Source organism: Molossus molossus, unplaced genomic scaffold, assembly GCF_014108415.1.
Source record: "Molossus molossus isolate mMolMol1 unplaced genomic scaffold, mMolMol1.p scaffold_m16_p_12, whole genome shotgun sequence".
In the NCBI taxonomy this organism is placed as follows: domain Eukaryota; kingdom Metazoa; phylum Chordata; class Mammalia; order Chiroptera; family Molossidae; genus Molossus; species Molossus molossus.
In genome coordinates this window covers 97,223,698-97,244,443 of record NW_023425347.1, presented here as the reverse complement: position 1 = coordinate 97,244,443, position 20,746 = coordinate 97,223,698, and the positions used below count along the sequence as shown (strand labels likewise).

General features: G+C 58.8%; 1 protein-coding gene across 1 annotated transcript; it reads left to right on the top strand.

The window, feature by feature from the left end:
• The first annotated feature begins 377 nt into the window (after positions 1 to 377).
• CUNH1orf167 (chromosome unknown C1orf167 homolog) lies at positions 378 to 20,127 on the top strand. Its single transcript, XM_036256842.1, is given in 18 exon segments — positions 378 to 459; positions 1,509 to 2,532; positions 3,385 to 3,592; positions 4,460 to 4,608; positions 5,870 to 5,988; positions 6,672 to 6,855; positions 8,873 to 9,045; positions 9,549 to 9,711; positions 11,120 to 11,306; positions 11,412 to 11,566; positions 12,293 to 12,501; positions 13,614 to 13,767; positions 14,735 to 15,121; positions 15,715 to 15,988; positions 18,634 to 18,658; positions 18,661 to 18,768; positions 18,925 to 19,100; positions 20,050 to 20,127. Coding segments are annotated over 18 exon segments (3,855 nt in total).
• The last annotated feature ends 619 nt before the right edge of the window (positions 20,128 to 20,746 follow it).

The following is a 20,746-nucleotide window of genomic DNA, read 5'->3' as shown; positions in this document are numbered from 1 at the left end:
GGAGCCGAAATCTTTAAGGAATGGGAGGCATGACTTCCTTCACTGAGTGCCTGGGGCTTGGAACTGAGTGTTTTAGAGCGGAGGGAGGGAGGATGGGGGAGGGTGGGGACAGGGTCCAGAGAGCCTCACCCCCTCCTGGGGCTGGGCAGGGATGCTGGACCACAGGAGAAAATGAGAGGGAAAGGGGGTCGTATGAGGGGCAGAGCGAGGAGGCCCCAAGGGGGTCTGGTGAAGGGGGGGTGAGGGCCAGGGCTGGGGTATGGCCTGGTGGGAGCCAGGGCACCCTGTCCTCGCCCCTCATATCTCGTCTGATCAAACAGGCTGCTGGCTGTGTGGACCAGGGACACTGCTGCCACCCTGGCTTTGCCCTGGAGCCCATGGAGCAGAGACCTGACACCGGCCACAAGGAGAATGTGCCTCCCCGGCCTCCGACCCCCCTGAAGCCAGGCAAGAGGCTTAGTGGGTCTGGGTCGGAGGAGGCAGGAGTAGGGTCCCCTCTAGGTAGTGGCCCGGAGCCCCCTACAGGCCAGACAGGCCAGCCCAGAGCCTCACTAATTCCAGACATTGGCTGGATAGGAACAGCTGGGCCAGGACTGAGTCCTCCCCGCCTGGGGCTCAGGGAGGGGCAGGAAGTTCTGAAGGGAGGTCAGGAAGAGGGTGGACCGGGAGTAGGCCTGGCTGGGGGCCCTGGCTGAGAAGGTGCTCCCACAGGTCCGTCTGTGCCAGGATGGTGGGCTGGGGAGCCTCAGAGTTCAAGGCCACAGAGCCGGTGCAGCCCAAGACCAAACTTAGAGTCTCATTCACACGCCAGTTTCTCTGTGTTCTAGCTGTGTGACGGTGGGCAAGTTGCTTGACCTCTCTGAGCTCTAGTTTCTATCTACAAACTTTTATGGCCCACACTATACTAGGCCTTCCCAGGCATAGCACGAGCCCCCAGAAGGCCCCCTCTCCTGTGGGATGGTCTCAGGGGCTGGGGGCAATCAGAGGGAGGGCTCTGAGCCCCACCTCACAGCCCGAGAGCAGCTTACTTTTAGCTGTCTGACACACTGGGGCTTGCTTTCATCTCCGGCTGCTGCCTCCGCCCAGGGCTTCTGAGCTCAAGGGGGAAATCAGGGATTCCTCCTTGTCTCCTCCCTTCCCTCCCTTTGCCCCTCTTCTCAGCCTCCATCTCCACTGCAGATCGGAATCTGTCTCCTCTCTGCCCTCCTTGCCACCCCCGATGCCAGTCTCTTGCCTGGGACTCCTCAACAGCGTCCTGTGCCCCAGCCTCCCTCTGCCGTCTTCCCTGCCTCTGACCCTGCCTCATCCCTGCTCTGAGCAGCCAGGCAGAGTCAGACTGTGTCATTCCTCTCGCGCTGACACCGACCTCTGAAGTCCAGGCTCTCTCCTGCCTGGGACCCTGTCCCTCCCGGCTCTGCGGCCTGACCAGCCCCACCTGTCCCCGCTGAGCACTGAATGCTGAGTGCCCCACCCCCACCCCCAGGCATGACTGTGTATATTTTCTTTAGAGCAACGGAGACTCCTGAAGAGCCCAGGTGTCGTCCTGAGCAGTGGACGTGGCCGGTGGGTGCCCGCGGGCCAGGCTGGGAGAAGAGAACCTGCCACCACACCCTCCCCGAGGGTAGTGTTTCTCCAGGAGCCCTGCCGAGTCCAGACCAACCTGGCCAGGCCTATACCCCGCCTGGGCCCTGCCCTGAAGGACACGACTGGCCGGCTGATCAGCCCAAGATTCCAGCAGCAGAGTAACCTACAGCCCCTGGGTGTCCCCCGCCGGGGGGCAGCGCGCACGTTTGCCGTCCAGCAGAGTAACCTGGGCACAAGGGAGGCCCTCTTGGCTGAGTGTGGAAGTCGCGGCAGCCACCGCCTCTGGTCGGAGCCTCAGGAAAGCCACTGGCCTCACAGGATGCCCCCGGGAAGCCCCCTACCTGGAGAGCCACAGGCTCGCCCGCCCTCCACCCTGAAGCAGCCCCGGCCGCTGGCCACAGACACCCCCTGCCTGGGCTTCAGGCCCACTGCACGCTATGCCCGTGTCCGTGGGCACGCACAGCCAGGCTCCAGATCCTGGAGTGGCCTGGAGAACTGGACCTCTAGGCTCCTGGGGGAGTCCCTCACCCTGGAGGACTTGGCTGTCCCCGTCAAGAGCCAGGCTGGGGCCCCATCCCAGGCCTCCATCTCCCAGCTCCTGGCCTCCGTGCAACGCCTGGAGCACGAGGCAGCCCGCCGCGCGCGCCAGGAGCCCCAGCGACCCCCAGGCCCGTCTCAGCAGGAGCCCCGGACCAGCAATGGCCAGGCCCTCCCTGCTTGCCCCCAGCCCAGCCAGCCTGGCCTCGTTTCCTGGGACGAGAAGAAGATACACCCCCGAGGTCTCAGGGGCGCTGTGGATTTCCCAGAGACACCAGGGCTCCAGGTTGGCCTCGCAGACTGGCAGGCAAGCACCAAGCCCGCATCGCAGCCACCGGAGACCACTCTGGGGGTGCCAACTGGGGAATTCCTGGACCCCGAGCAGGAGGTCCTTCCTGCCTGTGCCCTAAGGCAGAGAGAGAGGCCTGCATGCAGCAGGAGGCAGAGGGGGGACCCCCTGCTCCCTCAAGGGGTGGGCCGCAGAGAGGCCAGACTCTGCGCCTCCACGTTCTGCACAGCAGGCCAGGGTCTCCTGCCCGGGCAGGAAGGCGGGGAGAAGGCCCCCGGGAGCCGGCCAGCAGGGAGGAAGAGAGCACAGCTTCCCGTCCACCTGCCGCGGCCCCAGCCAGACGTGCCCTGCAGGGAGAGGCCAGAGGAGTCTGGGAGAGGGATTTGGGGGTGTTCCAGGGACTGCTGCCTCCCCCAGGGATTCTCACTCCAAACTAGCAGACTCGTCACCACCTTGCCACCTGCTTCTCCAGGCTTGGCAGGGGACTCCTGTCCTTCTTGGCCTGAGAGCTGCCTTGTCCTTTTGTTTTCCAAGAACAAAGCCAGAAACATCGTGACCCTGGAGTCCCAGACAGCCTGGTGAGGCCACGGCATGGGCTGGGACAGCGCGTCTCCCACTGGCCTGGGCCAATGGACAGCAGGGCCCGATAGAGATAAGGCCCTGACAGCCAATCCACACAGGGTTTCAGGGGGAGGGACTTCCTCCACTGTCCCTGCTAGGGATGACAGGGCCTCTGGGCCCCGGGGGCAGGGATGGAACTTCTGCTTCTGGGATTGTCACTGCTAAGGCATGCCCCCACCTCCCCCACCTCCAGGCTGAGATTTCCAGGCCGCCAGTAGAGGGAGGTCCTTTCGCTGCAGCCTGGGGCATCCCCCCTGTCAGGGCTGGAAGGGTGATGGGGTGCTGCCGAGGCCCCAGCTGCTCCCTCGGGCTGGGGCAGGCCCATTCCCTGATCAGCCCTGGTCCACCCGCAGCCGGCAGCTGCTGTCCAGATGTTTCGGAGCCTGGCAGCACTTGGCGCGGAGGCGGCAGGCGGTGGCGATGGCAGTGGCCCTGGGCCACCGGCGGCTGTTGCGCAGGGGTCTGCAGGCATTCCGCTGGGCACTGTGGCTCCGGGAGGCCCAGCTAGAGGTGGCGTGGCGCCGACACACGAGGGCCCTTCTGGCCCGGAGCTTCCAAAAGGTCAGGGACCTTCGGGTTGGGTCATGGGAAGGTAAAGTGCTGGTGTGTCTCTGGAGGAGGTTCTTCTGGGGCACAGGTTATACCTTCTGCGTGACCACCAGCAGAGCAGGTGGCTGTCAGCCCAGACGGCTGAACCAGCTCTGCCTCAATTCATGTCCTGCCTCCACTACTTTCTTTCACACTTTCTGGCTGTGTGACAGTAGGCCAGTTACTTAACCTCTCTGTGCCTTAGCCTTGTATCTCTAAAATGGGATGATAGTTGTACATACTTCTGAGGGCGGTTGTGAGGTTAAATAAAGGGACTCAGCCAGCTGATGTGGCTCAGTAGATTGAGCGTCGCCCCATAGACTGAGAGGTCCCAGTTTGATTCCCCGTCAGGGCACAAGCTTGGGTTGCAGGCTCGGTCCCCAGTAGGGGGCGTGCAGGAGGCAGCCGATGATGTTTCTCTCTCACGTCGATCTTTCTATCTAATGTTTTTTTAAAAATAAATGAATAGATAAAGGGACCCAGAAGCCTGCCTCGCACGTAGCTGGCACTCTACCACATACGTGGTTGCTGGTTTTCACTAGTGGTTCGTGGGCCAGGAGTAGGAGGGCACTTCCGTGTTCTTCCCCCCTTGGGAAATGGGTGCTCTGGGAGGACCCAGCTCCAGGTGTGGTCTCCCAAGGAAAGCCCTACCTCTTGGGCTCCATCTCTGCTCTCATTCATGCACTTCCAAAGAGGCAAGGTGGTCTCCTGGTTTAAGAACACAGGCTTTGGCGTCTGATAGAAATGTTCAGCTCCGACCCTGCCCCTCCCTGGTGCCCCCTCTCAGGGCACATTTGAGGCTGCAGCCAATGTCCCTCTTTCCTTTCTGTCTCGATCCAGTGGAGAAGCCTGACTCGGCAGCAGAAACAAGGGCAGCCCCACATCCAGGCTGGGGCAGGACCCGCACCCTCTGTGGGAGGCCAGGGCCAACGCGCCTCAGGAACGAAGCCAGCGGTGGACCCTGCCCAGAGAAGCAGGTGCTTGGGAACACCCCAGAGTGGTCTTTGTGGCCTGGGCAGTGCCGGTAGCCTTCCCTCCTGGTCCCCCGTTACTCCTCCCAGCAAGAGAATGAGGATATAAGCAGCAGGTGTGGACAGAGGTTTGTGCAGAAAGATGTCCCTCGCAACATCACTCATCCTCGTGAAAACTTTGAAACAGCCTAAGTGCGCAGTGAGTGAGAAAATTCGAGTTTAACCACATGATGAATATTTGACAACGGCTCAGCATGATATTTATGAAAACTTGAAAATATTCTCCCCTCTCTCTTTTCCTTTATTTTTCATTTCAATACCTTTCATTTTTGTTCCTAATCACGGCAGTCATGCACTCTTGATTGGAAAAAACATCCAATGTAGTGGGAGATTTCATCCCTTCCCCATGTAGCCCCCTTCCTGGAAGCACTTTTATGGATATTTGTGTAGAATTTTTGATGACAAGGAGAAATGGTTGTGACAATGTTAAATGAAAAGAAAAAAGAATAGTATCTAAGATATTTTTTCTATGCACCTAAAACAGTGCATTAAAAATAGACCAGAAAGAAAAATACTAAAATGTTGCACAGTAATATGAAGGGCTTAACACTACTTAACTGTCCACTTCAAAATGGTTAAGATGGTCAATTTAGCCTGGCCTTTATGGCTCAGTGGTTGAGCATTGACCCATGCACCAAGAGGTCGCCGGTTCGATTCCCGGTCAGGCACATGCCCAGGTTGTGGGCCCAATCCCTCTCTCTCTCCCTTCTTCTCTCTCTAAAATCAATAAAGAAAAAGTATTTTTTTATAAAAAAAAATGGTAAGTTTATTTTATGTGTATCTTACAACTCTTAAAAATAAATATTTTATTCCCCAACCCCCAAAACACTAAAATGCAAATAGTGCTTAGTGGTTATCTCTGTAAAACTGGAGTTAAAGTTGGCTATTTTTTTACTTCCTCAATTTTCCACTGCCGTGATATATTGTTTTTGTTCTTAGTTTTAATTTTTAAAATACTTTAAAAAATAATATCTATCTAGTACATGTTTGTATTAAAAATCCAAGTAGTAAGGAAGAGAATGAAGCAAAAGCAGAATCCCCTCCCACATCACTGTGTGGTCAGGGAAGGTACGCGTGAACTTCCTGGAAGAGGCCGGGTGGCCCAGGGCCCTTGGCTCCTGCGGGCAGGCAGCATCTGGCCCAGGCTGAGGGGGACAGGTTGGGTCGTGTGCCCTTCCTTAGCCCTGGGCATCAGTTTCTCTCTGGGCAACTTCCCTCTCAGTCCAGGGAGTCTGAGGGAAGAGGCAGGACCTCGGCCGATCCCACTGTGTTCTGGGCCGAGACCAGATGGAGGAGACAGGAGAGTTCAGATCCTGCAGGCCCTGCAACGTCTGGCTGGTGAGATGTGGGGCCCTGGGAAAGTGGAGCAGACGGAGGTGGGCAGGGCTGAGCCCCCCGACAGGGCAGGGCAGGGGGACCTGAGTGTATAAGTGTTTACTGAGCACCTACTCTGGCAACTTCCCAGGCACCATCTCATTTGAGCCTCATGGTGACCCCGGCAGGGCATTGTGCCCATTTTACTGAGAAGGACCGAGGCACAAAGAAATTAAGTGACCTGCCCCGCCAGTGTGGCTCAGTGGTTGAGCATCGACCCATGCACCAAGAAGTCGCCAGTTTGATCCCCAGTCAGGGCACATGCCCAGGTTGTGGGCCAAATCCCCAGTGGGGGGCATGCAGGAGGTGGCCAATTGATGTTCTTTCTCATCGATGTTTCTATCTCTCTCTCTTCCTTTCTCTTCTTCTCTCTCTAAAATCAATAAAGAAAGAAAAAGGAAAAAAAGAAATTAAGTGACCAGCTCAAAGATGCACAGTATGAGATTTGTATGCCATTGATGCTGGTACAGGCTCAGCCAAAACTTGAGTGTTAGACCGGGAAAGCCCCTTAGACGGCATTCACTCGTGGGGAAACAAGCCCAAAGATGAGGAGCGACCGGCTGGAGGTCACACAGCTGGCGTCCCAGGCGTCGGTGGCCCTCCTGACCCTGACTCCCCCCGACTCCCTCTCTCATCCCCTTTTACAGCCTTCCTCCTGTGGTGCTACCAGAAGGAATGGGCCAGGCGGGAGAAGGGGGTCCGGAGAGAGGCCTCCGGGGCCACGCTGACTCAGAGCATGGGGAGGCCCCCCCAGGCCCGCTGCTCTCCCGCTGCAGATGCAGCCTTGGTGGCCCCACTGGCCCCCCAGCCCCAGAGAGCCTGCCTCCGCAGGTAGGTGGAAGTGGGAGGGCTGGGAGTGGGGGTCCCCTTCCCTGAGGCGGCCGGTGGGATGCAGCTGGGAGATGCCCTTTGAGTTCGTGACTCCTTCTAGTCTTGAGAGACAAAGATGAACTAAGAAATGAAAACAGCGACCATTTACTGAGAGCCTGAGACCTGCTAGACACCCCCCAGGAGCTGGCGTTTAGTATAACTAAAGCCGAGTGCCGCCCGGCACCTGCCCCATATAGAACCCGCGACCAGGTGGGGGACAGACAGGAAATTAGTGGTCACAAGGGGTGTATGTGAAGACCACCTGAGTTCAGTTTTGTGAAGGGAAGGAACACAGATCTATAAGAGTTTTTTTTCCTTGTTGTTAACTTTTTAATTATGGGACATTTTTATCTTCCACAAAAGGAAAGAAAATGGTTAATACACCTGTGTATCACCCAACTTCCAGAAAATCACCTCCTGAGAAATCTTCTTTCAAATGTACCCCATCTACTTCCCCCTCTACATTATTGTGAACCCAGGCATAGCATTTCATCCATAAATATTTCTGTAGCATCTCTGAAAGATAGGTCCTCTTTTGCACGACTTGCCCACAAGGCCACGCCCACACCTGGAAGATGAACAATAATTCCTTAACACCAGCAAGTATCTGGTCGGCATTCACATTGCCGATTGTTTCACAAGCATGCATCTTGTTACAGTTTGTTTGAATTGGGATCTAAATAAGGTCCATCTGCTGGATTGGTTGGCAAGTCGTTAAGGTCTGTGTAAGCGATGGCCCCCCCCTGAATTTTTTTCCCTGCAGTTTATCTGTTGAAGAAACCAGGGTAGCTTGTCCCGTAGTTGCCTGCTGTCTGCATTTTTCTGATTGCATCCCCCGATAGAATTTTGTTGTGTGTTTTTTTTAAATAATTTTTTTCTTGCCCTGGCCGGTTTGGCTCAGCGGTCAGAGCATTGGCCTGCGGTCCAGAGAGGCCCCGGGTTCAGTTCCCACTGAGGGCATGTACCTCGGTTGCAGTTTGTCCCCAGCCCTGGTTGGTCATGCAGGTGGCAGCCACTCGATGTGTCCCTTTCACGTCGATGTCTCTCTCTCTCTCTCTCTCTCTCTCTCTCACTCTCTTCCTCTCTTTCCCTCCCACTCTATCTGAACAAAAAATGGAAAAATGTCCTCGGGTAAGGATAAAATAATAATAATAATAATTTTTTTCTTTATTGATTTTAGAGAGGAAGGGAGAGGGAGAGAGAGAGAGAAACACTGATGAGAGAGAACATGGATTGGCTGCCTCCTGCATGCCCCCCACTGGGGTTGGGCCCACAACCTGGACATGTGCCCTGACTGGGAATTGAACCAGCGACCTCCTGGTGCATGGATGGACGCTCAACCACTGAGCCACACCGGCCAGGCCCGATAGAGTTTTCTATGAGAACTTGTAACAGAGGGGCTGACCTCGGTCAGAGTTCAGCGGAGGCGTGAAGGATGAGCAGTTGGCTAGTGGAGGGAGAGCAGATGAGAGCGCCAGGCAGAGGGAACAGCATGTGCAAAGGCCCGGGGCAGCAAAGCTCAGAAAACTCCAAGAAGAGCAGTCAAGTTGCAGCCCTGCTAGTATGGGCGGAGGGCGCCGGGGGTGGTTTGAGATGAAGTTGGTAAGGTGTGTGGGGGACCTTGCAGGTTTGGGAAGGAGTTGAAACTATCATACAGGCAAGGAGGCTGCCACTGGAGGATTTTAGCAGGGGAGTAAGATGATTTGATTTGAGATTCGAAAGAAACCACTGGTTACCGAGTAGGAACTGACTGGAGGGGCCAAGAGTGAATGGGGCGGCCAGGCAGGAGGCTGCTGAGGCCATCCAGGCTCCCGGAGGTGATGGTGTCAAGTCCTTGCAGCAGCCCCATTTCACAGATGAGAACGCTGAGGCCCAGAGAGGTGACGTGGCTTCCCCAAGGAGTGAGTCCGGCACGTGGCAGGCTGCTGTAGCCGCAGTCTCGGAGTTTAGCGCCTGCCCTTTCTCTGGGCTCTCCCAGGTGCTTCGGGGCCTGGCAGCAGCTGGGGAGAAGCGGGGCCCAGTATCAGGAGCGCAGGGCTGACCAGATGGGAGCCCCGAGGATGTGCCTGAGACAGTGGATGTGGATGAAGCAGCTCCGGGCAGCGGGTGGGGCAAAGCTGACTCAGCTGTCCCTCTGCCCGCAGAAGGTGGGTGAGCAAGTATCAGACTGGGGGGCCCTCTTTCTCCCAGCCCAGCACACAGTGTCCCTTAAGCTCCTGCAGGGGGCCACGTTGAATTATGGATTGTTGAAATGGGAGGCAATGGAAGTGGGACCTTTCTTTGGGGTGCAGCCTGGTGGACCTGGGAGGGTCCAGAACGGGTCACTGGAATGGGCTGCCTCAGCTGGACCTGTTCCCATCATGAGCTCCTCTAAGCAGGAGACTTTGTTGATCTTCCTCCAGGAAGGGATGTGGTCCCTGCTCCCGGGAAGCTCCTGGGGTGAGTGGCACACATGGCCTCTGCCCCCACCAAACCCTGCCAGGGGAAGATGGATCTTTGAGGTGCTCTGGAGGGGAGGGTTTGGGGGTGGTGGGAGGGTGAAGCGCCCGTGAGGGCAGCCTTCATAAGGGGGCCTGAGGCAGCAGTCTCCAGTGGCTCTGGGCAGAGGGAGGTCACTGGGGACATGGCTGATTTGTCTCCTGACTGCTTCTCAGGGAACATGGCCCTCTGCAGCTCAGCCCCTGGAGGGGCCACCTCCCATGGCCTGGGGTGGGTGGCGCAGGCCCAGGGGCTGCCCCAGGGGCAAGGCCCGAGGCTGGCCTTCCACCCGGTGCCGCTGCTCTGGAAGGCGAGGCTCGCCCAGCGCCAGCGGGCCAAGTAGGTGTCCAGGGGCTGGTGGCCGGGCTGGGCCTGGGGGACGGGGCGCACATGGCAGTGCTCAGCACCGGGAGGGGTGTCCCGGGGGAATGGGCCACATCCCACACCTCCCAGGGGCTCCAGCTTGGGGCCTGTAACAGCATGGTGGGGGGACCAGGAGAGGCAGCCAGGGGCACTGAGATAGTGAGCAAGCAGAGGTATGGGAAGACACGCTCCTACCGAGATGGCTGAACTTGATGGGGAGGCTGGGTTAATGCTCCTCCCCCTCCCCAGCATCTCCGGCACCTCTCTCCCATCTCCCGGCTAGGTGGGAGCCTGCTGGTGGTAGGAATTGTATCTGTCTCCTTGCCTCTGTCTCCCAGCACCTTGCAGGTGCCCAGCCTGTGGCCGGCGCGGAATAAACACTGTAACTGAATAGGTGAAGGAGCCTCTTACCCCCCTGCCCCCGTTTGCCTCACTGTGCAGCTAGAGAACCTGAAGCTGAGTGGTCGAGCAGCCTGCTCTAGATCACACTGTGAATCACGAGCAAGAAAGTGGGGCTCAGAGCCCAGGCTGATGGTTTTGTGCGAGGGGAGTGGCGAGGTCCGGAGGGGCCAGCTTCCCTCACGGGACATTAGAAAGAATGTAAGCCAGCAGTTGCAGGGTTAAGAAATCTGTCCTTGAAAGCCATACACCTGACATCCGTCAGTCCCACACGTATGTGGTCCACTTGGACCCTCAGTCTCTTCTAATGCACCCCTGGAACTCCAGGGAAACTCAGTTCACTGTGATCCTTCAGAACGAAGCCCCCCACCCCCCGTCCATCCTCTGGGCATCAGGGCACAGTCGGTATCTCCCTGTGGCATATCTTTGCTGCCGTGTGACCCGAGATGAGTGTTTGGATCCCAGGTCTGCTGCTGTTTGGAATTTGAGGAAATGCCTTCCCCTGGGCCTCAGTTTCCCTATCTTTATTACTGAGTGAGGCGGAAGTACTAGTGTGGTTATGCATGTGGCCTCTTGAGGCTGGGGGCCCTGGACCTGGGGCCCAGTTCCATCCCTCTTCAATTGCATGGCCCCCACCCGCCCCGGGAGTCTGTCAAGGGTCATCCAGGTGATCGGCACAGGTGGGGTGGTGGTCTTGGTTTTAGCTGCTCAGGAGAGTCACCCTGGGAACTTTGGAAAAGTCAGGAAACCCGGGCCACACCCAGACCGTTAGATGGGAATCTGAGGGTGGGACCTGGTGGGCATCGATATTCTTAGAGCCCCTGGTGTGCGGCCGGCAGAGCTCTGGCCAGGTGTTTGGCACATGGCAGCACCTTCCAGCTCGGCTTTTTCCCAGGGGCCTGGCTAGGAGTAGCCCCTGCTTGGCAGTCATTCTAACCAGGGGCTGGGGCTGGGGCCCAGGGACTCACCTGCCCCCTTCCTATAGCTCCTTCTGCCAGGGCATGCAGCATCGGATGCTAAGGCGCATCCTGCAGGCGTGGCACTCGAGGGTATGGGATCGGGGTACCCCATCAGACAGTACCAGGACCATCTGGGCCCTAGAACCGCTGGGCAGCATACCTGGAGGAGAGGGCTCGCTGGGCTGCAACACACCCCGCAGCTCACTGGACAAGGTGAGGGGCAGGGCTGGGATAGGTCAGGGTGGGTAGGGGACAGGTGGGAGGAGGGGGTAAGGGGAGGCAGGGCTGGGCACCCAGGACTCCACTTCGCTTCCCCAGGCTTCCAGGGCCCCCGCCCTCCTGGACACCCTTCGGCGGAGCTTTCTGTGGGCAGCAGGGCGGCAGCAGGGGGCGCGGTGCCTTCTGCTCGGGCAGGCTCGGGCTCAGCGGTCCCAGCGTGTGGCCAGGTGGCAGCAGCACACCCTTCGGAGGCGGTAGGGACCCTTGCCCAGGACGGGCGAGCCGTGCTGCCCCCGGCTCTGCTCCCCTCAATCCGTGACCTTCACAGCAGCATCCCCTTGAGGTCTGCACCCCAGAGGGCTCCTCTCTCATGTCCCAGTCAGTTGGCCGCCAGACTCAGGTCCTCTCACCTTCTGCCCTCCTACCCCCAGCCCTCCTGAGAGGAGTATGCAGGGAGATGGTGGCGCGGCATTCAGCAGGGCTGTTCTCGCTCAGAGATGTCACAGCTGTGGTTCATTCATGGAGTCCCTCACAGCACAGAGCTTCAGAGTCAGTCTGCCTGGGTTCTAATCCCAGCTTTGCCCCTCCCTGGCTGTCGATCTTGGGCAAGTTGCTTAACCTCTCTGTGCCTCCATCAGCCTGTCTGTGGGGGTAATAACAGTACTCACTTCAGCGGGGACACGTGCATCCCCCAGCACAGCGCCTGGCACGTGGCACGCAGTCCATCCATAGCGACGTGCAGCACTGAGGCTGAGTACACAACTGGCGTTGGAGGTCCGGGGCCCCAGCTTTCCCCATCACCTGGCGCCGCGACCCTCTGAGTAGTGTTCCAGTCCTCCAGCCCCCAGCAACGACTCTCCCTCAAGGTGCAAACAGGGAGAAGAGTCGCCCCACCCCCCTCGCTGCTGCTGTGGGAGGGGTGGGCCGGTCTGGCCCCCCATGGCAGTGACCATCCTCAGGGTGGACACTCCCTTTCCCAGCGTCCTCCTCAGCTGGAGCCACTGGGCAGTGGCCCAAGGGGCTCAGAGAGAGCTGGCTGCCCTCTGGGCCTGCGATGGGAGCCGCAGGGCTGCGCTGGGCCTGTGGCGGCGGCGGCTGGAGCAGAGGCGGGAGGCAGAGCAGCGGGCCGGGGAGCAAGGCCCGAGACCCGTGCGAGATGCCCTGCAGCGCTGGCCGTCCTGCTGGCAGAGTGAGTGGGGGACTGGGACGGGCCCCAAGGGTGAAGGGCAGGGTCCATCGGGGACACCCTGGAGTCCATATCCGCCAGCACAGAGCCCAGCAGTGGGACCCCCACAGGGCACGTCCCGGACCGGGGTGGCAGGACAGGATCTGGGGGCACAGGTCCCAGGTTCATGTCCCCACTTCCATTCCCTGGCTATGTGGACTTGAAACAACAAGCTACTTAACCTGAGTCTCAGCTTGCTTACCTGTAAAACGGGGATAACAGCAGTACCACCTCACGGGGATTGTGGGGATCCTGTGAGAAAATCCACCAACATGCTGGGCTCAGAACCCAGCTCCTAGCAGGGTTTTTGTTCATCTTCATCCTCGTCATCATCACCTGGCTGTCGGGAGTCAGAGCACCCTCAGAGCCCAGCACAGAAGGCAGGGACCCCTGGGCACATTTCAGAGGTGTCCCACTGCCCCGACGCCTAGCTCAGTGGGCTCCGGGTGGGGACGTGGCGGTTCTGGAAAGCTGTGCTCCCCACGGGAGGCCGTTGCTCCTCCGCCCAAGTGTCCAGTTGCCCAGGAAGGCCGGCCCAGTGTTGCCAGACCTACTTTTCTGAAGAAAGGCTGGAAATCTAGATTTTTATGAAATCCTCAGGGTTCCTAAACATCACCAAGAAAATTTAAAAAACCAAACAACTCTATGAGTTGGGTGGCCTGGTCACCAGTAGGACACCTGTAACCCAAGCATTTTATGAATTTATTATTATTTTTTCCATTGATTTTCAAGTAGAGTGGGAGGGAGGGAGGGAGGGAGGAGGGGGAAGAGAGAGAGAGAGAGATCGATGTGAGAGAGACACATCGATTGGTTGCCTCCCACGTGACCCCAACCAGGGCTGGGGACCAAACTGCAGCCGAGGTATGTGCCTCTTTGGTCCGCAGGCCGATGCTCCCACCTCTGAGCCAAACCAGCCAGGGTTAACCAAAGCATTTTAACCAAGACAGTTAGAGTAGCCTCCTCTGGTTCCACCTGGGTAAGGGCAGAGGTCTGGCTGAGCAGGGCCCATAGTCACCGGGGCCAGGGGGAGGCCAGGAGGAGCACCCAGTGGGACTGCAGCGCCTCTCTGGCCACAGGGCAGCAGTTCCTGCGGGAACAGTGCCAGCGGTGGCTGCGGGCTCACCGCCAGGGCCTGCAGGGGGCCCTGTTCCAGAGCTGGCGGCAGGCGGCGGCTCACCGGAGGCGGAGGAGGCAGAGGGCGGCCAGGCCAGAGCAGCTCCTGCTGCGCAGGTGGGTGGGCCTGGCAGTGGAGGCTGAGGGTCGCCCCCACCCTGGAAAAAGCAGGGGGTGGCTCTGCAGCTCCAGGGGAGTCCAGGCTGGAGGCCTGCGGCCTGGGAAACGTGGGACGTGCAGGGGGACCGCAGCCTGGAGCTTACAACCATGACCACAACCTTCCACGGGCTCGTGGGGGAGGTGGGGGTGGCTCAGCCCCTCATCCCACCTCAGCTTCCTCCTGGCCAGGTCAGTCCTTTGATTTCAGAGGGTACAATTAAGACGCCGAAATGAACCCCTCCGATATCCACCGTAGCCTGCGTCCCAGCACACGTGCTGTTTGGGGAGTCAGCGCAGGGGAACTCCGTATGCAGCAGCCCAAGGAGGCTGAGTCTTAAGAACCGAGGTGTGCTAGTGACACACACAGCCCATTACGCTTGCGAGCACGGGCGCGGGTGGCGCTTCCTTCCTCCCGCCACGCAGATCAGACCCGCAGCCGGTGCTCCGCGCATCGGGCCTCGCATCGATGCTTCTGTCTCTTCCTTCCAAAAACACATTTAGGAAGAAGTATAACAAATAAAAAATAAAAAACAAACTCGCAGGCATTTAGTGACCCCACAGCCAGCGAACAGAGGCCTCGAAGCGCCGACCCTGTGCTTCCGCATCTGAAGCCGTGGGCAGTTTTTGGCCCCTCAGGAGTGGGGGACTGTGCCCACAGCGGGCTCGTGAGGGGAGGCAGGGGCCGTCCATCAGTGGGTCTGGCCTGGGCAGCAGCTGCCCTGAGCTGGTGCGGGCACCGGGCCCCAAACGAAAGCCCGCACTTTCCCGGTTACGCATCAGCCCCTTGGTTTATAAGGCGCAGGCCTGGTTGTGTGTGAAACTGTGTAACCTGTAGGACTCTGGGGGTGGGCTGCGGGTGTACTTTTGAATAACTGACTTTTCACTGTGACGGCAGCTGGGCCCCTCCGCTGCCCCCCTTTTGCAGCCATTCCCAGGCCTGGGCTAGATCTGCGAGAGACGCAGGGATGCTCCCCGTCTGGCATCGAGCCTTCCAGGATGTCCCGAGGAGACGGGTGCTGGGGGCCGCCTGCGCCGTGTGGTGCGAAGCCCAAGTGACCGCAGCCCAGACACACGAGCGTCGCGTGGCCCAGGCTTCCGTCGCTCGCTGGAGAAGCCACGTGCCGGGGGCCCAGGCCCAGCAGGCCTTTGTAGCGTGGCGAGTGGCCCTAGGCCAGTGCTGTGAGGCCCGCCAGCCGGCAGAAGAGAGAGCTCGGACCCAGGCCCAGGTGGCCCTGTGCTGGACGCTGTGGGAGCATGAGTCCCGCCTACACCGGCTCAGCCGAGCCCATGCTGCCCGGAAGCTGAGCGCCAGGTGGGTGCCCGTGGCCTGAGGGCAGCCCCTCACTGTGCTTCCAGCCTGGGCCTGGAGCTGGTTTGGGGCAGGGGTCGGGGGTATCTGGTGGCTACGGCCAGGGCTCTGGAGGCTTGGGGTGATAGGGAGAGGTGGTCCTGGCATTGCAGTCCTCGGGCCAGATGCCGGCTCTGCTCTCCCAGCCGTGTGACCCGCTTGGGGAAATCGAACTGTAAAGGCCGAAGGAGTAACAGGCCTGCTGTGCAGGGTGGCCCAGAGATTAGAGATAACGAACGTCAACAGGGCCAGACACAGACACAGCAGGTGCTCAGTAAATGGGGTTCTTGTGAGGACGGGAGAGGCAAAGTGTAGCTGGCAGGACTGTCCTTCCTAGGAATGGGATACTTGTCCCTGTTGTGTGACATTCTGCTGTCCTCGATGCCCATTTAAACCCCGTGTTCTCCAGCAGAGCAGTGGGGGGTGGGAGCAGGGCTCTGGCCTTTGACTGGAGATCCCCTTCGTCAGGCCCTGGCCAGGGCTGGGGAGGGCTCCCTACAGCTGCAGAGAGCCCTGGCCCTGACGGCCTTGGGTGTGGGCTCCTCCCTGTCCCCCAGGGTCCTGGAGGCCTGGGCCCAGTCAACCGCCCAGGGCCGTGTCCAGCGGGTCGCCATCACCCAGTTCCAGCAGACTGGGCACAGGCACCTGCTGCGGACCCACTGGGCCCAGTGGCGGACAGCGCTGCTCAGAGTGTGGCTGGAGTCGCAGAAGGAGGCCCCGGAGACGGGCACAGCCCACCCCTGGCCCAGCGCCGATCTCAGGCAGTGGCCCAGGCTGGCCAGCAGAGGGCGCCTCCTGGTGCTGATGGACACTGTAGCCCCCTGGAAGCAGGTGAGGTGGGGTCCAGGTGGAATAGGAGATCCAAAAATGACCAGAGGGCCAGGGGCCTCAGAAGCATCTTATTTCGGCCCACGGTGGCAGGCATGGCTGGATGCTTCCCCAGGGGCCCAGCAGCCTTGGGGACAACACCCCTCCCTAGTTCTGGGCCTCCTGGCTCTGGAAAACAGACCACTCCTGTCCGTCAGCAAACATTTACCAAGTGCCAACCCAGCTCAGGTCTGCTGCAAGGACCAATGCTGGGTCACCGTCTGTTAGGCCCCTGAAGTCATTCTCTGTCGTGGTGCAGTCTAGCATCAAGATAGGGATATGGGCACAGTAGCAATTTTTTGTCAAGTTTTTTTTTCTTTCTTTATTGATTTTTGAGAGAGAAGAAGGAGAAGGAAAGATAGAAACATCGATGAGAGAGAATGTCGATTGGCTGCCTCCTGCATGCCCCCCACTGGGGATCAGGCCCACAACCCAGGCATGTGCCCCGACGGGGAATCAAACCGGCGACCTCTTGCTGCATGGGTCGATGCTCAACCACTGAGCCACACCAGCTGGGCTCATGTTTTTTATTTTAATCCTCAGCCAAGGATTTATCATGAGAGAGTGGGAGGGAGGGAGGGAGAGAGAGAGAAAGAAACATCAACATGGAAGGGACACATCGACTGGTTGCCTCCTGCACAACCCAACCAGGGCCGGGGATGAACCCCAACCGAGGTACGTGCCCTTGACCAGTATCAAACCTGAGACTCATTGGTCCACAGGCCAACACTTTAACCATTGAGCCAAACCGGCCAGGGTTTTTTTAAAAATGGAAAATAAAACATGCTCATTACAGAAAAACCGGAAAATATGAATGAAAAAATTTCTCTTGCATAACACTCTCTACCCAAAGATAACTTCTAGACCAGAAGCAGTTAGTTCTGAGACTAACAAATGGTGGCAAAAGCTGGACGGCCCCGCAGGAGGGAGGAGACCTCAGTGAAAGTCAGGCACAAGAGGTGGCCCTGCTTGGCCAGGGATGTGTCCCTGTGGGGCACGTAGCCCAAGGTACTGGCAAGAGCACACTGTTCCTGAAGATGAACTGACATCATCAAGAATCCTGTTTCAGAGTGCCAGGAAGTAGCTGGCTAATGGACTAAGAGTCTAAGACAAAAGATGAAGTGTTTGGCTTTGTTTTTAGTGGAATGGAGAGGGACTGACTGGCTATTCGCAGAATCCACTTATTTGATTTGGGCTGTGGCTACAGCAGATTCTGGGGGCTCAGGGTATTTTTTAAAATATGTTTTTATTGATTTTTTTTTAGAGAGAAGAAGGGAGAGAGAGAGAAACATTGATGGGCTGCCTCCTGCACGCCCCCTACTGGGGATCAAGCCCGCAACCCGGGCATGTGCCCTGACCGGGAATCCAACCCAGACCTCTCAGTCCATGGGATGATGCTCAGTCCACTGAGCCAGCTGGGCAGGGTATTTTATTTCTAGATCTGTGCTGCCAGACAATTTTATTTCCAGAGTATGTATGTAAACACTTGCATTCCGTTCCTGTCAGCAAAGGCAGGCAAGGAACCCAATCCTGATGGAGAAACTGAGGCTTGTAGAAACTGAAAGTCAGTGCTGAGAATGGTAACTAGGGCGCTGAATCCCAGACCCCTGGTTTCTGCCCTCACCCAACACCATGAGCAGGTGTAGTGCCATCCCGTGATGGCCGAGTCCCTGTGAGATCCCAGCGTCAGACCACTCCTGAGAGGTGTGGCCTCAGGCAAGTGATTTAACTTTGTCGAGTTTTCGTGGGAGAGTAACACCCACCTTACAGACTGAGCCTGGCACAGGTAAGCTCTCTCCGCGTGGTAGCTGTCTTTGATCCACCCCGTGTGGGAGCACGTGAACTATTCCACATGTGCCCACACAAGTAGGAGGCTCCGGGTAAGATCTGCCCCCGGGAAGGACGATGTCTGGAGTACAGGGGTGACCGGTCAGCAGCCCTCAAGAGCCTGGAAGTGAGCTTCCCGCTCCCTGGCAAATTCGTCCTCTGCATTTAGCTGCATTCCCTTTTCTCTTCCGGAGCCTCTCAGCCACTCCCGGAAACAGCACCTTCCGCCCTGCCCCACCTGTCATTTCTCTGCTGCAGCAGCCCAGGGCCGGGGGCTTGGGCAGGTGTGGGGGGGCGGGGCACAGTGCTCACTCAGCCCACTGGTAGCTCAGCCCTCCAGGAGTGCTCAACTTCTAGGAGCAGACCAGGGGGTTTGCCCTCCTGAACGAGCGTGTTAACCTCTCTGACTCGATCCCCTCTCCAGGCGACAGTGCCGTCCAGCTCCGGATGCAGTGGCCTGGACTGGCCTGCTGGCCCGGGCCCGGCCCCTCCAGGACCAGGAGGGGACTGCAGCTCTGAGACCAGTGCCCCCAAGGGCCAGGGCCAGGTGGATAGCAGGTGGCTGGGTAAGCAATGCGTGGAGCGGGTGGGGTTGGGGGACTTGGGCGGAGGGGCTTGCCTGAGCCGTGGCCAGGGCTGGGCCTCCCTGGCCAGTGCTCGTCCCAGCAGGACCCCGGAGGAGCTGACTCAGGCCCCTGGCTCTACCCCTTTTCCTGGCCATGAAGGGGTCGCGATGCTCTTGACCATCAGGATGCGCACAGGGCCTCTTCCCCCACCCCCAGGAGGAAACACCTGCGGCGGTGGCACCTGAGGCACTGCTCCGCCGGCTCCAGGGCTCCCAGCAGGCCAGGCGCCTGGCAGCAACATGGCAGCGCTGGGTAGATGCCCAAGGGGCAGAGGAGCTGGCATGGTTGCTAGTGAGTGGGGTGTCACATCGGTTTCCCATCTCATCCTGTTTCAATCCTGACTCCTAGAACTAAGGCTCTCAAAGTGCGGTCTTTGGAGCTACTCAGTCTGCAACCTGTACTGTACACACACCTCAGATGACACCCTCCTGGCCACATGCCCTTCAGTGCCCCAGGGGGACGGGGGCTACGGGGAGCACAGTGCCCTGGCAGCGGTCGGCCCGCTTAGGGGCCTTCTCACCACTGTCCCCAAGGCTCAGACACCTGAGATGGGCCTGGCGAACGTGGCGGCGGGTGGTGCAGCTGCAGGTGGCCCGGCAGCTACAGCAACAGACGAGGGCTGGGTCCTTTCTCAGGGACTGTGGGGCACCCCCAAACTCCAGCAGGTCCTTCCAAAACCAGCGCCACACCTGGACATTTCTGAGCCACAGGCCCTCCCTGCTTGCCACCCAGGACCCCTTCATTTTCAGGGAGGGTCAGTTTGGTTAAACAGCTTGGATTCTGGAGCCCTTGATATAGCTGGTAGCCTCCTTCCCAGCCCAGGCCTGCCCGTCACCCAGCTGGGAACAAGCCTGGCCTGGGGCCCAGCTGCCACTCACACAGCCCTTGTAGGGTATGGTCCCTGCGTGTCCCTTCCCGAATTTGCTCTGAGCACAGCTTCCCAGCTCACAAGTCAGATCTATTCTGAACCTTGGCACGTGGGCCTGGGGCAGAGGGAGGGGCCTCTTGTTCCCCCAGGGACAGGAGGAGCTGGGCACAAACAGCACAGGCCCAGGAGGGAGCTAACGAACCTTTCCTCCCGCCCTGGCCGGTTTGGCTCAGCGGTTAGAGCGTCAGAGCGTCGTCCCGGGGTCGTATGGGTGGCGACCACTCGATGTGTCTCTCTCACGTAGATGTTTCTCTCTTCCTCCCTCTCTCCCTCCTGCTCTATCTCAAGATACAGTGAAACCTCGGTTCTCGAACGCCTCGGTTTTCGACCAAATGGAGATTCGAGAAACTTTTGTCTCGGAATCCGAACAAATATTTGGAACTCGAACTTCCGAGATGAGCCGAATGGCGTTCATTCGGCCCAGCGCGCCTTGCTTGCGTCATCAGTGTGAGTGCAGAGAGAGAGTCACGCTTTGTGGAGTCCCGCTTTCCTATTGGTTTCATTGCTTCGGTTCTCAAACAATTCGGTTCTCGACCATCCTCCTGGAACGAATTATGTTCGAGAACCGAGGTATCACTGTAAATGCAAAAATGTCCTCAGGTGAAGATAAAAAAACACCCTTCCTCTCCACTCCCTGCTTCCAGGCCTTTGAGAAGAGGCACCAGAACCTGGCGGCCAGGAGCCTGAGGAGGAGCCACCAGCGGCCTGAGACCCCTGAGTAAGGTGGGATTAGGAGCCTGGGAGCAGGCTGGAAGCTGCCCACGCCCGCGTGGTGGACTTGAGCTGGAGTAAGGGCCCAGGGCAGCTGCGATTTGTTGCCATGGAGACGAAATCAGAGCTGAGCCAGCCCTCCCAGGGAGAAACCATGCCCCCGCGTCCAGAGAGTACAGGCTGTCAGGCCACGGACGCGCACCCCACAGCCTGGTGACGGAGGGACGAGCTCTGGATGACAATAAAACAAACGCCCGCTGTAGTCCTCACTGCTGCTCTGGCTCGCCAGCCAGCCAGCCTGGCAGGAAGCGGGGGCCACGTGCTGACAGGCTGCTCTTCGGATGCCCACCCCTCCTTCCACTACGCCAGCAGGCAGGGATGGGGACAGGGAACAGAACAGCCTGTGTGCACCTGCCAGTCTCCACCCTGGGCGGGGGGCTGGAGGGCTGATTCCTGAGGAGCAGTGGCAGGCAGGCAGATCCCGGGGGACACAGGACAGGAGCAGCCGGCAGGGAGAGGTCCTGCCTGGAAAATCAGCCGGGAAGAAATAAGCCCTGCTCAAGCGAACCTCATCTTTGCCCTCGATGGCAACAGGCAGGGGGAAGGGAAGGTGGAGGGTTCCACCATCAC